The 17,849-nt window shown below is 39.7% G+C and overlaps 1 protein-coding gene across 1 annotated transcript in view; it reads right to left on the reverse strand.

The window, feature by feature from the left end:
- Window positions 1-651: 651 nt before the first annotated feature.
- ADAMTS16 (ADAM metallopeptidase with thrombospondin type 1 motif 16) overlaps window positions 652-17,849 on the reverse strand; it is a 1,625,291-nt gene continuing 1,608,093 nt past the window's right edge. The window contains exon 23 of the mRNA XM_044065078.1: window positions 652-1,888. Coding sequence (XP_043921013.1) covers window positions 1,773-1,888 — 116 coding nt within the window. The 3' untranslated portion in view covers window positions 652-1,772. The remainder of the gene's footprint in view (window positions 1,889-17,849) is intronic.

The raw sequence follows: 17,849 nt of genomic DNA on the forward strand, positions 1-17,849 counted from the left end.
ACCTTGGGTTCTTCCTTCTCTGTCTTAAGTTTAAGAACTTAGACCAACAGTCTGTTCTATCCTTTCTACCTTGCCAAGATTCTTATTCCTCTTTTATTTTTCGTATTCAACCAGCAAAATCATCTTCTCTACCACCACAGATTCTCAACTCCTTCATTTGCCTGTCATATTGCATTGCACATTTCATTTGTAATTTTTCCACTTCCAAGTCTTTCCTCTACTTTTATTAGAAGTTTTCACTCTTCCAACCCTTCGATCACCTGGCCTAGAGTGTTATTTGATGTCTGCTTTCCTCTTACTTTTCTTGCAGCATTAATATTTGCATGGCCATCTCTGGGTCTATGCCCCATTCATCCCACTTCATTACTTGTTGCTGCTATCTGTACCTGAGACAGACAAATGAATGCAAAGGCAGTACATACCATGACTGTAGTAAATGGGTGGATGGCACCTGACACGCCAAGAACTTAAAGACAGTACATTCATTTTCTATGTTATTACAACAATATTTAGAATGTTTGGGCAAACCTGATCTAATATGCACAAAATATGCACACAGGTAGTAGAACAAAATATTAAATAAAGAAATGCATCTGTGTTTCCATAAAAATTTATTATAAATTTTCAGAAAACATAAATAGTTAAGTGAACTTTAAAATACAACTGCACAGTGCAGTCTCGACATCAAGGCAGTTCTGAAACTGATACACAACACATTACAGCGTGTTAATGTAAAACATATTCTATCTCAAGTTTATGAGCACTCATCCAGTAGAAAGGACACAGTCAAAACACTAACAAATAATGTTCCTAACAGTACTGCTATCAAGCTTGTACCTAATATAGTAGCACCATAACTCTGCATTTGACTGGTATAATCAGCACCAACTTTTTTATGCATCATTAAAGGAACTGTTTTTTTTCTGAAACCTGTGTTTCTATTTAGGGACAGCATGTTTAAAAGTAAAAAGCTGCAAAGCACATACACAGAATTATTGTTCATACAGTATTAAAGAACTATTAATAGCACTGAAAATTACTCATGTCTTCAGGAAAAAGCACCATTTAACTTTATCCTCCAAGCTGTGCCGATTCTTTTGTTTAGCAATCCTTTTTTAAGCTCATATCTGCCCCATCAGGTATGTTGCTTAACAATAGAATTAATGATCTTCCTCTCAAGAGGGCTATTATGAGATTTCAGCATAAGGCAACAATCTCACAGCACTACTGAACTGCAACTGGTAAGCATCCCGAGTGCAAGTGAACAGACGTTTTTCTACAGTGGACTCCAACAGCTGCTGATCAAAGCAACAAGTTCTATTCAATACGCAGTTTATTAAAGCGAAATGAGGTAATATAAACAGGCCAAGACAAACTCTCTTTGTCTCTTTTCCCCTTGTTCTGCACTACTTTTCTGCTCTAAATGCATTTTCATAGTTCTGTTCACATTTGAAAAAGTCTAACAAAATATTAAGGTCATGCGTAACCCTCTTTAATGGTAAAAAGTGCACCTGCACCAAAAATTATCTGTAATCTTGAGAATGATGCTTCTTGCAACTTCAGGAACAAGGACGGCACATCAGCAGTGTTTGTAGAATTTTCAACTTTGAAAAATACCACAGAATATGCTTTATCCATAGTGCTTTCTTACTCTGCTGACATTGAGGAGGAAGGGTCACCTTAAAGAATTCCTCTCTTCATCAGATGTAGTCCAAGTCTGAAATGTGCAATCCATGTGCATTAGAGAGATTTGTGTGGTAGGCTGTGCTACTCTATAGGTTTGATCTAGAACATGATTTACAGCACTGTTTTCCATAAAACTTGTGATTGCAGACACCATGCTGGGGTGCAAGGTAGCACCAGTTAAAGAAATCCTTGCAAAACATATCTAAAAAGAGAGAAAGAAAACAATTAGGCTACAGTTCAGATAGCAAAACATTACACATTCTGTTTTCTAGCAAAAATGGATGGATTTCAGTTAGTGGAAAATGTTTTTCCTTTCCTCTTTCTTATTTCTATGTGATAGAAAATGCACTATTTTGTGAGGAAATAAATTTGCTTGAATCTTAATAAATGCATTACATTTATGGATATGACAAACAAAAGTCTTGGGGCTGCTACTTTAAAATAAGGAAAAGGGAAAAAGGCTAGTTTACAGAGTACCAAATCCTTCAACATCTCTGAAAACAATTTATCAGCATATATAACAATATCAATATCTAGTTATTAAGTGAGTTGCTAGTAGAATATTCCAAAGCAGTTTCTTTGCCACCCCAATCAGATTCATATTAATACAGTCGCAATCCTTTCACTGAATCTTGATCCTCTGAAACAAAGCTGCTGCAGCCATTTTATAACAAGGCTTTTTCTTGCAGAGGCCCTCTGTTCTCCCCTGTGGGAGGACTCCTACATATACACCACAGACTTATGCGTATTCTGTGGTTGCACAACAGTAAAGTAAAAACTCCATTGCCACCAAAAGTGGCTTCATTGATTTGACTTCTAAGTATCAGTACTTGCTGAAAGAGTGCTTGATCTAATGACATGCTCCTCCAAAATCATCATACAACAACAACTGTCATGCCTACAAAAGAAAAAAATATGAGATTTGTCCAGTCCCCATTTCTGCCCCAATTCTTTGCAGTTGAAATTCCCAGAAGGAGAATCTCTGATACAAAGTTCCAAGTGCATGCATTATTTTAATGTGAAAAAAAAAAGAATAGGTGCCTTAGTAACCTGTGAGAGACCAATAATGAAGGCAAGTTGGGTTATAGATCCCTGCACATAGGATGAAAGAAGGAAAATAACACCTGCTGAGATGTCTTCGGTCATCTACTGTTATGATACATACCCCATAAATCTGCCTTTTCTTTTGGTGGTTATCTCATTCAACAATTAGCATTAATCCTGAGTAGGCTTTTGTTATGGTGGTTGCATCTAAGAACTCAAACACCCATTTCCTTCTAAAACAGGATTCTGATTCAACAATGGACAATCCGCTAACCCTGCATTAATATCTGTGTGTTCTACTGACACAGGTATTTGGGATAGCACTGGCATTTGCTACATGCTTTGGAGATCTACCATGTGCAGGCAGAAGTCACTGTCTAGTACCTCACTACATTGTATGTTTGCACAAAGGGGCCAGAACTGCAAAACAAACTACCTATATATCAAAAAGCAGGATTTATATTCAAATGTCATACTTTATCAAAGGGCTTGAAGTGTAACCCTGACTTCCAAGAGGAATTTTTTATGTACAGTTTCACCTCATGTACTCCAAGGAGCTGGCCACTGCTTGTCTTCCCTTTTTCCATCCAAGTGCAGATGGTGACAAAAATAGAATATAGATAATCAGAAACAAGGGTAAATACCTTGGCCCCTCACTACTGGGTTGACATCTTCACTACATAAATTAGAATACAGACATATATATACTGAAGATTCCAATTTTAACTGGTGATGTACTCCGCGCAAATGAAAATGAAGCTGTTGTGTAGACACCGTTCAAAGGTTGGTATGTACCGGGAACTATCTGATTTGTCTGAGTGAGACAGTCATTAGATAAGCTTCAAGCAATGACCAAATCAGACATTACTAACAGATCTCGAACTAACAAGACTGTTAGCACCATTGAGATTAACTGGCCACTATATACCCAACCTCTGTGTTCAGGATAAGGGTATTCTACTCCTGCCATTTTCAACAACTCTTGAGGAAACATTTTACTATTTTTTTTCTCCTTACAATCAAGAGACACAGGAGGCAATTTAGTAAATGAACTTCATCTAGTGGCAAGAAAGGTCTGCCCTGGGAAGTGTTTTGTATCAGTTGCAGAAAAGTTAGTGTTTGGCTCAGCTCTGCTTTGACATAAAAAGCTTGATTGAAAATAGAAATCCATGAAACATTATAGCATGTGGCTTTTGGTATCTTTTAAAGTATAATAAGGCCTTTGTGAATCAAATGGCAATATAAGGGAATAAAGTGACTCCCTTTTGAACTAGTCTAGCTGCTGTTGTGTTTAAGAATGCCTTAAGTACAGTACTGGAGGCAAACGAAATAAGCCAAATGACATCATCTCCATCTGGACATGAAATCCTACATAGTCAAACCTGAGAAAAAGCTAGTATATCATATGTACAGTGACAGAAATCTATATGTCCTGCATGTCTTAAAAACAAAAAATGTTTTTCTTCTCCAAAAAAAGGAAGCATAGATGATGGTAGATAGTGCAATCTGTACTGTATAATGTTTTCCATCAAGTTCTTGAAGTCCCACATAAAATGTTTTGAGGAATGATGAATAATTCTGAGTAAATTCATAGACTTTTTTCATGAGTTCATTCAGTGCCTGAAAATAGAATCATATACCCACCTTTGACCAGATTAGCAGTGGTGTATGGTCTGGAAGGAAAGATGGTTGCCTACACCATATAATTACAAGTTGCCAAGTCAAGTGATCTCAAGTGATGACTTTCCCTAAGAGTGTAAATGCTCATGTGAAGGCATAAGGCAACACAGTAAACTGGACTGACTGCTGTATATATGACTGCAGTAAAGTATGATGTCGCTTATGCTGAACACCCTATGTATGATTTCTGACTGAGCTGTGCACTCTGGAGGTTTCTGCCTTAGTGGCAAACTACATAAATGCACTGCACGTCTTGATATTTTTTTTATTCCACAGTTATGATCCTTATCTTACAATTAATGAAGCACTTAATTTAAATGATGAAGTTTCTCTGCAAACAGATCCATGAGGCAAAGCATTTAGCCTGTATGATCACTATATTACATAAGGCATAAAGCACAGGAGACAATGTCTGAGAATGATTTTCACCCTTTTAGAATGTCCTCCTTTTCAAGATCATCTATTCTGGTACAATTATAAGTGGCCCAGTAGACGCAATGCCAGAACGGTTACCTTTTAAGAAAGATTTTGTCACTGTTGGCAAATATGGCAGATAAGTCTCATGGATGGCAAACATTCTTAATGACACTGCACTGAGATATAACTCTGAATGGAGACTGTGGGACTTCCAAAATGTCCATTAGATTTCCTTAGTAGATTTTCCTCCTTGCTTCTGAAAAAAATTACTTCTGCCATCTCAGGAACAACATAAACTCAGATAATCTAGTACTGACTGAAGGATTAACACTTAAGGCACTTTGGCCAGGTACTGTGTATTCCATGGTGGTTAGTAATGTTATTCTTAGCATTTTTTGTTTCACCTGTATCAAATGGTAAGTTGTCAGCACTCATTGCTCTTGGTAGATCATCATACTGTATGGTAAATGTAGATATTAGTGGAGGCACACATACTTTGCGATTTGATCTGCTTCACTGTACCAACTAGATCCGCTGGTCACCAGGGAGATGGTCTCTGAAGTCACATTACTAGAATCTAATAGGTCAAAGTAAAAAAGTGTAGAAAACTTTAATTCAATAACCAATTCACCAAATGTAACCTGGCTCAAATACCATAAAGGGTTTATGCACTGCTGCCTGGCTCCAACATTCACACCCCAACTAGACTGCACACTGACCAGCTCAGTCTCTCAGACTTTTTGCCTAACATCCCAAGCCCCTTTCTTACCTCTTTATTTCTGTACCAAAGTGTCTTCCAGTGCCCCTTACAGACTTTCAAACAAAAATTATTATTTTCACAAACACACACACGCATGCATAAACACATATATGCACACACACACACACACACACACACACACACACACACACACACACACACACACACACACACACACACACACACACACACAGACACAATTCCCAGAAAAGCTGGTAAACTTATTCAGTTCCCCAAAACGTTCTTCCTGAAAAGGTAGCACTGCCACCAACCTCTTTATGCTTGGTGACTAACATACCAATTAACAGTGCCAATCTTTATTCAGTCAAATGGAAATTATAAAAATAATCCCTCAGTGATAATGTGTTGAGAAGCCTGGTTAATTAAGGGTGGCTGTCAGCAGCTTGACAACCTTCAGTGCTGAAATAATACCTCGCTTTTGAATGTATAAGTAACTAAATACCAGTCATATGATCTTAAAAGTGAACAAATAAAACTTCACTTAGACAATAAAAATGTTAATGCAGTGATTAAACAAATTAAATATGGAAAGATCTAAGCATTTGCACAAAGAACTTAAAAACAATAATAAGTTATACAAACAGAATAATGAAAATTCTGCCCTACAGCTAAACAGACACTACTTTAAATTAAAGAAATACTGGAACTAAATGTTCCATATTAGTAAAATGTTAAGTAGGTTGATGCAGAACAGCAACTTACACAGATGTTGGTAGTGAGGTATCCAGTCAAGACTGACTGACTTTACATTAGATTCAGTTTCAGGTATATGTATATATATATATATATATATATATATATATATATATATATATATATATATATATATATAATATGTTTAGTCTACTACTTCCTTCCTACAGAAAACAGGTGTAATCACCTGTTTTTTCCAAATTCACACAGTAATGAATGTGCTTTATCATTTCTGTCCAGCATTTCTTTTGAAGAACCTCTTAATTTGCATTTTTAAGGCCTTTGGTTTCCTGACTCGAACTCGTTCATGACCTCCCCTGCAATTATGTGCAATCAATCATTTCCTGCCTGATAATCTACATTTTCCAGCAGAACAAAGACATAGCTTTCAAACACATCCCCCCGGATTCACTAATCCTCCGTGTAAAACTTAATAAGTCTTACTCGGAGGCTGCAGTTGAATGGTTTGACATCAGCGCATGAGGGCACGCTGACTCAACTGTAAGTCTTACATGGACCATGTAAGAAAGCAGGGGGCATGTCCGACTGCCGAGCAGTCTAAATGTCCATGCCCCTGCAAGTGTTTTAAAACTAAACAAAGCACACACACAAGAGCGAGTCCGCTCAAATGTCCCTGCACCCAACACCATACTCCTTGATATTGTAAACCCCTATCACAGTTCTAAAATGCAAAACATTAAATATATATTTTTTAAATCCCCAAAATAGCTGCCCGTATTTGTGCGTGTGTGCGCGGGTGTGCCCATTATTTAGCTAGAGTTAGCAATTCTGACATGGAAGAGCATAAGAAAGAATGTTAATGCAAATCACACCAAATTGCAATAGCGTAATGGTAGAGCGTTCGCACAAAGAAGAGGTATTCACGGTTCGAGTCCCACCACTCCCATTTGTATTTATTTTTTAAATCAGTATATGAAATAATACCTGACAAATATGTTTAAACATTACTAAAAAGCAGTGAAATGGCCAATGTATCAGTGAACAAAATAAATATTTTAAAGGATCCTGATATAAAATTGCCTGCAGTTAAGCAGCGCTTCACCTAGCGCAATAGAGTTGCCCGTAGTTTAATAGCGCTTTACCTAGTGCAATAGAGGTGCCCACAGTTTAACAGCACTTTACCTAGTGCAATAGAGTTGCCTATTGTTTCATAGCGCTTTACCCAGTGCAATAGAGTTTCCCATAGTTCAATGACGCTTTACTCAGTGCAATGTGTTTGTGCGGACATGTGTGCTGCACCAACCAGGGCACCGTAGGGCACCGAGGAGCAACGTAGAGCAAAGTTGCTTAAATGCAGCCACACCCCTCTAGCCTGTCTGGATAGTATGAAAATAAAATGAATGACAAGATTCAAACCCAGGACTCTGTGCATCAGAAAAGTACAGAACCACTAAGCCATGACAACATAAGGGAAACAGCCACTATTAACATTCATATACTTACGAATGGTAGTTTAACCATTACTAAGCAGGTCTGCAGCCGGGAATTTATCAAAATGGCCAATCACAAAAAAGTGTGGGAAATGTGGCATATTTAAGCCCCACAGGTGGGAATACATGCCATAACTGATTGTAGCTCACATCTGCAGTTAGAATGTCTGCTGTCAGAGAGGGAACACGTTTCTGAGTGCAACGTTGGGGCATCGAGAAGTCCAAATACATGGTTTGGCTCCTTGTCCACTGTCACAAGTCAAGACTCCTGCAAGGCCAGTTCCAAGGGACGGAGTACAAGGCAGAGGCTTGGAACTGGTTAGCTCATGGCCTCACCAGTACCACAGGCGTTCCTTGGACTGGTGAGCAGGTCCGTCACCACCATGCAGACCTGAAGAGACAAAAGCAGGACCACCTGAACCAATGGATACAGGAGGCCCGTGGGATGCGGGATGCCCCACAACTGAGTATGTAGCCATGGAATGCAGTATGTACGAATTGATAATGGAGTATGTATAACGGATAGGTTTGTCTCAATATCCCTTCATTTACATTACAGCTGCAGGTGACCGTGCTATGAATCAGCAAGCCTATGCCAATAGGCTGCTAAGGCTGCGCCACCAGGCAGGTTAGTGATTATTGTGCATGTTTTGTTATATAAAATATGGGAGAGAGCATGAAAGAAAGTGTTGTAGTCCAATAATACAGCCATAAAATTGCCTGAATAAGTCCTCTGCATGTACTTTCAGATAAAAATGTCAGAGAGGCAGAAAAAGAATGTAGAAACCCATTACGAAAGGTAACATATGTCTGGAATAATATCTCTGCAGGCACTGTCATATAAAATAAGTGAGTGAGCCTGAAAAAAGATTGTAATAACCTATTAATAAAGGTATAATATGTCTTGAACATGTCTGCAATATACACCGTTAAAACAAATAAAGGAGTGAGCCTGTGGAAAAGTGTGTAATGTCATTAATAAAGGTCTAAAACCCAGAATGTGTCTGTGTCACAGAGTCTGAAATATTGTTGCACAATTGCAGTATACAAACAGTACAGTTTGAAAAGGTGCTGGCAACCCAGAGTTGTGCAGTCCCATATAAAGTGGGTGATGGAAGTACTAGTAGCTGTGAAACATATATACAGTCCACAACAGGCAGTTACTGGCTGGCATGAATAAGTAAACCTGGCACATGTGTAGCATGTTATTTTTTCCCTAGAAATGTGAGTGTGTGTCAAGAAATGCAGGGTTCTGTGCAAATCGAAGTGAAAATGTCATGTGAAAACATCCCAGATATGTAGATAATGAAATATAAATGCAATCAAGAAATATGTAGCAGTAACATCTGCATCCTGGACAGTTAGTATGTCAGATATAGGTCAGGCATATATTGAACTAGCCAAACCCAGTACACAACCTAATGTATGGTGGCAAGTGTAATAATGCAGGTAGGGGATATACACTTGCAGTCACTAGGAATGTAGTGTAGACTAAAAGGTCATTATAAGATGTTAACCAAGGTTTTTTCTACACCCTACTGTATGTGCATAAACCATGCAATTCCACACCTCAATGGGTATGTGTAATCTTAAATATTTGTGGGGACATATGTCTTACTGTTCTATAAATATTTGCATTCATGTTGATGCATGTGCCCTGTTTAAACACCACAATAATGGTGGCCTGTTGCTACCAAACATCCCTTCATGCTGTTGGAATAACCACTGTGGTTCAATATATGCATGTGTTATGCTTGCTGTTCAACTGCTGTACCCTTGGTGTGTTGGGTTAATGGTAATATTATTGCATGCTGTTACAACTAATATGGAATGCTGTTTTGCTTATGTTGCAATTAAACACACCTAATCACAGAACGAATGGGAAGACCGGTCCCAGCGGACCCACCTGTCCCTCCTCAGCCGGCGAGTGCACCTGGCACCAGCAGGTCCAGTGCCCAGCCTGGGCACCCTTCCTCCATTGGTCCTGTGCCACCTTCGGGTGGAAGTGCTGCAAGGGATGGGGCTCATCCTCCCCATGCAAGCGTGGGCGGAGAAGGGCCACCTGTCACCCTTCAAAGGGTCCGGGCTGTGGTGCATAGGGAAATCCAGCGTTGAGTCGCTGATCCCCTATGCCAGCTTGAGGCGAGAGTGGCGCATCTCATGGATGAGCCTGCCCATCCTACGCAGCCCCCAGCACAGCCACCCTCGGGGCTGTGAAGGTTCAGTGGTGACTTCCCATGGGTGGGGATCTCAGTTCCACTGTTACCATCTGTGGGCTCATGGGCTTGCGATTTCCAAACATCCGACCCCGTCAATTGTGTCACCCACCCCATGTATCATACACCGCCCCTGTATGCGTCTTGTCTGTCATGTCTGTTTACCTTCCCAACCAACCTCCCCAGACATACCTACTTCCTCTACCTCACTTCCCATTCTCACCTGGAAAAAAAAAAGGGCAATCTGTACCCACAAAAAAATTACGCCCCATACATAGCTGCCCATTTTGCACACATGTCCATCGGAAAAACATGTAAGCTGATAATTAGAATTGGCAGTACAACATACTTTGTTGTCCTCACCCCTCTCCCAGGGGTGGAAGGTTTCAAATTTCACTCCAAATTCATTGCATATGCACAGCTGTTGCTGTTAAAGAAATGGGCAGCTATGGACCTTCCCTACACCCGTCCTGCAGATCCTGAGCTTGTTTACCTACTGTGTGTCCCTCTTTGTGCCCCCCTTTTTCACCACTTTCCTATCTCCCCATTTTCTTTTCTTTAAAAGAAATTAGCGTGGGGGTTAGTGGGATTAAGCACTTTTAAGCAGTAGTTAGCAGGTTTGCACCAGTGTTCGCATGTGTGCGCTTAGCTAAGCATCGTTAAGTGTCACGCAAACCCGTGCAAACCTGCTTATAACTGCTTAAAAGTGCCTAAGTCACTCTATGGCAGGGCCCTTGTACTGCTCAGCAGCAAAATAAAATACCCCTGTCAGTCTCGAACCCCAGACCTTGGACTCACAAGACTGCATGAAGTACCACTAAGCCACAGCAGATATACAATAATGTGGTGCTGAAAGAAATATATCATGCATTACAATGAGTGAATGTAAAGGGTGAATAGGAATGGCATAACACATATCTTGTTCTGTGGCCCTTAACCAGCAAGTGTTGTGGAATTGCATGACATGACTGTGAAAAGAGAACCAGCCATGCTAGTAGGGAATAATGTTACAGTAGCACCGTACAAACCCCACACAGTATCAGAGCAGGATAAACACTGGCATATTTGAATAGGTCAGAGGCCAGACCTCCCAACTGTGACTGATTTACAGGGATGTCCCTGATTTGCAAACAAATGTTAGCTGTGCCCCTCTGACTCCCTGTGAAATGTACTAACAGTAGGCAGAAAGGTGGGTAATCTCACTTAATGAAAAATGTCAATAAGTGAGAGTAGACACTGCTTGCACATCAGAAAAGGTGTAGTAATACATATGGTCTGAATCCCCCAAAGTCTCAACAGCAAAATATCTGAAATATATCACAGGTGTATCCCACTTATATGTACCTTTCCCTGAGGCTGTTCAAATATTTACCTGAGAGTATCTGAGGCCTGGAAGTGTCAGAAACACACAGGCATATCAGCTTGTCTGCTGTTACACACTCATCAAATAGCTGTAGAATGAATTCCACAAGCATGCCCGTATGTAGGAGTGCACCACAGAAATATCAAAGGATGTAGCCATGTACTGCTAGCAACCACATGTGACAATGCCATTGTTCAGGTGCTGAAAAGACTGGTGTGGTGCACAGTCAAAGGATACTAGGCTAACCTCTGTCTACCATCTGGATATGTCCACAGGTGGGAGCTACTGAGACAGACTACTCGCCTTTATAGACTAACAGGTACACAGCAACTCTGCATGTTCAGCAAGATAAACAGCACACGATAATAAATAATGCTCTCCACAGTTCTGCACCCCTACCCAAAAGTACCATATATCTGTGTAGTCAGGCATACCCACGGGTGTAGGTAGGCATACACAGTAATGAAATATGTCCAGTTGTCCTGAGCAGGCTGTGCTAATGTCAACACAAACAAACCACAAACTGTTCAGAAGTGAGTAACGTACTAATGACAGTATAGCAGTTCACAAACAGTGCATGTGCCTGATATTCATAATTGGTAATACAACATACTTAGTTGTCCTCATCCCTCTCTCAGGGGTGGAAGGTTTCAGATTTCACTCCTAATGTATTGCAATATGCACAGCTGTTGCTGGTAAAGAAAAGGGCAGCTATGGACCTTCCCCACACCCACACTGTACATCCCGAGCTGGTTTCCCTACAGTCTTCCCCTCTTTGTGCACCCTTTAGCACCATGTTCCTATCTCCCCATTTACTTTTCTGTCAAAGAAATGAGCACGGGGGTTAGCGAGAGTAAGCACTTGTAAACAGTAGTAAGCGGGTTTGCACCAGTGTGCACATGTGTGCGCTTAGCTAAGCATCGCACAAACCCACGCAAACCCACTTACAACTGCTTAAAATTGCCTTAGTCACTGTGTATGACAGGGCCCTTGTACTGCTCAGCAGCAAAATAAAATACCCTTGTCAGTCATGAACCCCACACCTTGGACTCACCAGTCAGCATGAAGTACCACTAAGCCACAGCAGATATACAATAACTTGCTGCTGTAGAAATATATCATGCATTACAATGAATGAATGTAAAGGGAAAATAGGAAAGCCATAGGAACACATTGCAATAATTACTGTTGTATGCCAGTTAATTCTCAAATTTGAAAAGAAAGTACATGCTCCCATGTATCCAGTGTTAGCATTAGGAGGTGTGAGTAAACATACACACTGAGAAGAGTGCACTGGAAGAAGCAACAGTCAGGTTTCAGTACAACATGCATATCACTGGCTACAACCCTAGCTTCAGATATGAAATATATACCAACCTTCTGACTGAGACAACAGTGTCCACAGCAAACAAGCATGGGCCCCACCTTGCACAACTGAAAGGGCTACGCCTACCTAACCTAGCATTTTATAGCAGTGTCCTGCAATCACAGTGAGTACTGCAATTACCACACAGCAGGCTGCATGCAATTACTAAATGGTAGGCACCAATTGGTGCAGAGGCCATCACATGCACATGTGCAGATACCTAGAAAAGCAGCCTATACTTGCTGTCCACACATGCAATAATATCATTGCACCAACTGAGAGAGAGAGAGAGAGAGCGAGAGAGACAGACAGAGACAGGCAGACAGACATATGGAGACAAACAGGCTGTAAGAGACAGACACTGAAAAGAAAGACCAACACACAGAGGAAATCAAAACCAAAATAAATAAATAAATAAATAACAAAGCAACAGCTACAACAGACGGAGGTGAGGAATACAAAGGTAAGGTATGTAACAGATATGTATTTGCTGGCATCCGAATGATGTGTCTGAAGGGTACTCTACATACTGTGAATCATCCATATGTGGCAGCAGTCCGTATCTATATGTATATGCACATGTGCATAGGGCAAAGGACATACTGCAACTGTTAGTAAAGGCTGGACATATATATGTTGTTGAAGGTTGCTATGTGCACAAATGTATGTAGGTTTTAGTGTGTGGTATTGCAGACAGCAAGCAGTGCCGGTATATGTCATATGGTGGATAAACACTGTGGGACTGAGCTACAGGCAGTGAGGCCTGCTATAGCTATACGGCCTAAGGACAGCAAAATGCATTCTGCACAACACTGTGCAATATTATTACATAACCGTATGTCTCACAACTGTTGCATAATTGACATCCCCACCATGAAAGGTGGGCAGTATATGTGCCTATATGCGCATCTATATGTACAGCAATGGATGTATACATGTATGTGTGTATATATATATATATATATATATATATATATATATATATATATATGTATTTGTGTATATATATATATATATATATATATATATATATATATGTATATATATATATCTATATATCTATATCTATATCTATATATATATATATATATATATATATATATATATATATATATATGTGTGTATATATATAGATATATATATATATATATATATAGATAGATAGATATATTGATATATAGATATAGATATATATACATATATAGATATATAGATATGGATATATATATATAGATATATATAGATATATATAGATATATATGGATATAGATGGATATGTATAGATATGTATAGATATTTATTTATTTATTTATTTACAGTTGATTTACCAGGATTGTCCATTGGGCCCGAAGTACCCGTTTTCGATGGAGTCCTGGGGAGAAAAGCTCCTGAATAAAGCTACAAAATGTTACAGAAGTTTACACATTAACACATTCAGTCAAATTAATACAAATTGATAAAAACAGTGGTAAAAAACTTTAACAGTGGTTGACAAAATAGAGAAATGTGTGTTCAAGACAAAAAGAGAGGAAGAGGTGATTACAAACAAAGAATCTTTGGTTATGCTATATAAGACTAGCATTGCATTGTTGTAGAAAAATATGTAGTATTTAGAATGGAATACTAGAGTTTAAGAATTATTAGGGTGTTATTGCATTAGCTAATTTATAGTTTCTGGTATATATGATGTGGTGCTTGTAGGAAGCAGGCTAGACTAGGAGGGATGAGAGGAGGAGCATTCCCAGGAAGATGTTAAGTGTGTGGGTAGAGATTTTTTAAAAGCTGGAAGTTTAGCAGCGGTACGAATGGAGGGGGGGAGGGAGTTCCAATTGCATGCCAGGGAAAAGGACAGCAGATTTGTCCCTGGCGAGTGAAGAGGTTTGTACAGTTCTATCAGATTTTGGTTATTAGATCTTAGGGCTCTTTGTGGCATGTGCATTTTAAAGGTGGAGCTGAGTGACGGACAGAGAGATGGATGGAATATGAGTTTATGGGCAAAGCAGAGCTGAGTAAAGGTGAGATAGTTAGGAAGCTCAAGCCAGTTTAGTTTGTGGAGAGATAGACAGTGGTGGGTAGATGCTTTGTGGCCAGTGGCAAATTTGGCAATTTTATTATAGCATGAGGACAGTTTTGTTTTAAGGGATGATTGAAGGTTTGTTAGAAGAGGAGCCCCATATAGAAGTGAAGGAATGAGGAATGTAGCAAGACTATATTTAGCAGATGTGGAGAGGAATTTATTATGATGATAAAGCATGCCAAGTTTATAATGTTTTTTTTTTATGTTTAGTAGTAGGTGGCTATTGAATTTGAGCTGGTCATCTATCAGGACCCCTAATAGTTTGCTTTCAGATACTAGTTCAAGAGGGGTGTTGTTTTGGCTGATGATAGAGAGTAGATTTTTATTAATGGTTGTGTTTTTAGGGGGGGTGAATACCATAAGCTTGGTTTTAGATGCATTGAGTGCTAGATGATTGTTTTTCATCCATTGTTCTGTGGTAGAGAAGGCCTCTTGGGTTAATTTTAAGAGAGTGGGAATGGATGTGTCTGTGCAGATGATTGTAGAGTCATCTGCATATTGAACAAGTTTGGCGTGGGGAATTGAGTGGGAGAAGTCATTTATGAATATATTGAAGAGGAGAGGACCCATGATGGAACCTTGGGGGACACCAGTGGGTGTATTTAGAAAGGAGGAGATGGCTGTTTTCCATTTGACAGCTTGTTGCCTATGGGAGAGATAGTTGGTGAACCAATTGATAGTGGCACGGGATAGGTTAAGGATAGATAGCTTAGTAAGGGGAAGGCTGCGAGATATGGTGTCAAAGGCTTTAGAAAGGTCGAGAAGGAGAGTGGATACAACAGAGCTGGAGTCTCGGGCAGCATTTACTGTTTCCAGGAAGGAAAGGAGGGCAGTCATGGTGCTGTGGCTGGGTCTGAAACCATGTTGTGCGGGGGCTAGTAAGTTATTGTCTAGAAGATAGGGAAGGAGTTGGAGATGGATGCATTTTTCTAAGAGTTTTGATATAGGAGAAAGGATGGCGATGGGACGGTAGTTAGTGATATCATTGTTCTTGCCTCCTTTATGTAAGGGTATGATGAAAGCTCTTTTCCAGAGTGTGGGAATAAGACCTTCTTGGATAGAGCGATTTATTAGGATGCTGATGGGGAAGGCAATGGCATCAGCAGCAATGTTAAGGAAGTATGAGGGTATGTTATCATGTGCATTAGTACATGGTTTTAGCTTTTGCAGGAGCTTTTTTATGGTAGATGTAGGGATGGGTTTTAGGGAAAAAGGTGTGAGTTGAGAGGTAGGAGATGAGGGGGGAGGAAGGAGGTGGGATGTAGGTGTAGAGGGTGTGGTGTTAGTGGAGAAGGATGTGGTAAGTTTAGAGATAGAGTCTAAGAAGAAAGAGTTGAATTGGGTGGTGAGGTTGATATCTGGAGCACTTGGGTCTGGGCTTGGGTTTTCTGCAGTGCCAGGTTTTAGGAATTTATTGATACCTTTCCAGAATTTTTGAGGGTTGGTTTTATGGTTGTTTTGAAGTATGGAGTAGTAGTTTTGACGATCTATTGTGATAAGCTTTTTGACTTTGTTGCGAAGAGTTTTGAATTAATTTAGGGTAGAGGAAGTTTTGTTTCTTTGGTAGTGTGCCCAGGCTTTGTCTCTCAGTCACATGATAGTGTATTTTTTGTAAGCCAGGGGGCGGTATTGTTTCGAATTCGTTTGATTTTTATGGGGGCTAGACTATCCAGGAGTTTCAGGAAATTTGTATTGAAGTATGCAACAGCATTATCCAGGGGAAGAGTTTTTAGTGGGTTCAAATTTGTTGATTTTAGGGAGTCTGAGAAGGTTACTGGGTCGAAGTTTTTTAGGTTTCGAGTGCTGATGTAATTATGTGTTGCTTGTAGTGGACATGGAAGACGTTTGGTGAATATGGGAAGATGGTCACTGAGGGAGTCAGGGAGAGTTCCACTGTCGGTGTAGTAGTGGGGGAGAGATACTAAAATCCAATCTAGGGTACTGCCAGTGGAGAAATCTTTTAGAGGGTCTGGTAGTCTGATTGATGAGCTGAGAGTATTTATATTGGTTAATGTTTATGGGGTGTGTGGGGGAATTAATGCAGGACCAATTAATGTTTGTGTCACCCATGATAATAGTTTCATTACTGATATTGATAGAAAGCCAGGATAGGATCTCTTCTAAAACAGAGACATTGTCACCAGGGGGGATGTAAAGTGAAACTATGCAGATTTGTTTGTGTTTGTTTAATTGAAATAAAGCTAATGTTAATTCTGCTTTGGAGAAATTTGGAATGGGTTTGTCATAGGGAGTAATGGATAGGGTGGAAGAATAGAGTAAAGCTACCCCACCACACTTTTTATGGATTCTGTCTTTTCTGATTATTGAGTAGTTTGGAGGTAGAACTTCAGTGTCTTTTATATGAGGTTTTAGCCAGGTTTCGGAAATAGCTAAGATGTCGGGTTTGTTATGTAGAAGCCATGCTTGTAGATTAGGGATTTTGTTTGCTATGCTTTGAGCGTTTAGAGAAGCAAGTAGGATGGATTTGGATATGGAGGAAGTGGTGATTGGGCCTCGGTTAGGGTGTATATCTCCAGATAGGTGTATGGTTGTAAGATGTTCAATTAAATTTCTAAGATGATTGGATTGCCTTGTTTGAATGTTGTAGTTTTTCAGATATTTGTGAATATTGGAGCTTGGGAAGAGACTAAAGAGTTTGTATGAAGTGTTTAGTTTATAGTGAAAAAGTAGATGGGGGTTAATGGGATAGAGTTCAGGGGCTATTGAGATAAAATACTTTAAATCAGAAAAGGGGAGTGTGCTGGCAGAGTGAGTGGGTGGAAGATAATATGTGGTGTTGGGTTGGGTGAGACAGTGGATGTAAGTAAGGATGAGAAGTAATAGTAGATGAATTAAGAGTGATTTGTATGTTATAGTCATGTTGTGGTTTTGATAAGGTGTTATATGTAGTGTAGAGAATAAGTGTGTGAAGTAGATGCGAAATTATAGGATATGAGGAGAGGTGTGAAGAGGAGTTTTATGAGGGTGGCGTTGTTGGTGAAAAAGGGAGGGGTGTAGTTGGTGGAAAGTAAGTAGGATAGGATTAAGGGGGATGGAGAGGGTGGGAGGAATGTT

Source organism: Protopterus annectens, chromosome 3.part0, assembly GCF_019279795.1.
Source record: "Protopterus annectens isolate FY-2018-M chromosome 3.part0, PAN1.0, whole genome shotgun sequence".
Lineage (NCBI taxonomy): Eukaryota > Metazoa > Chordata > Ceratodontiformes > Protopteridae > Protopterus > Protopterus annectens.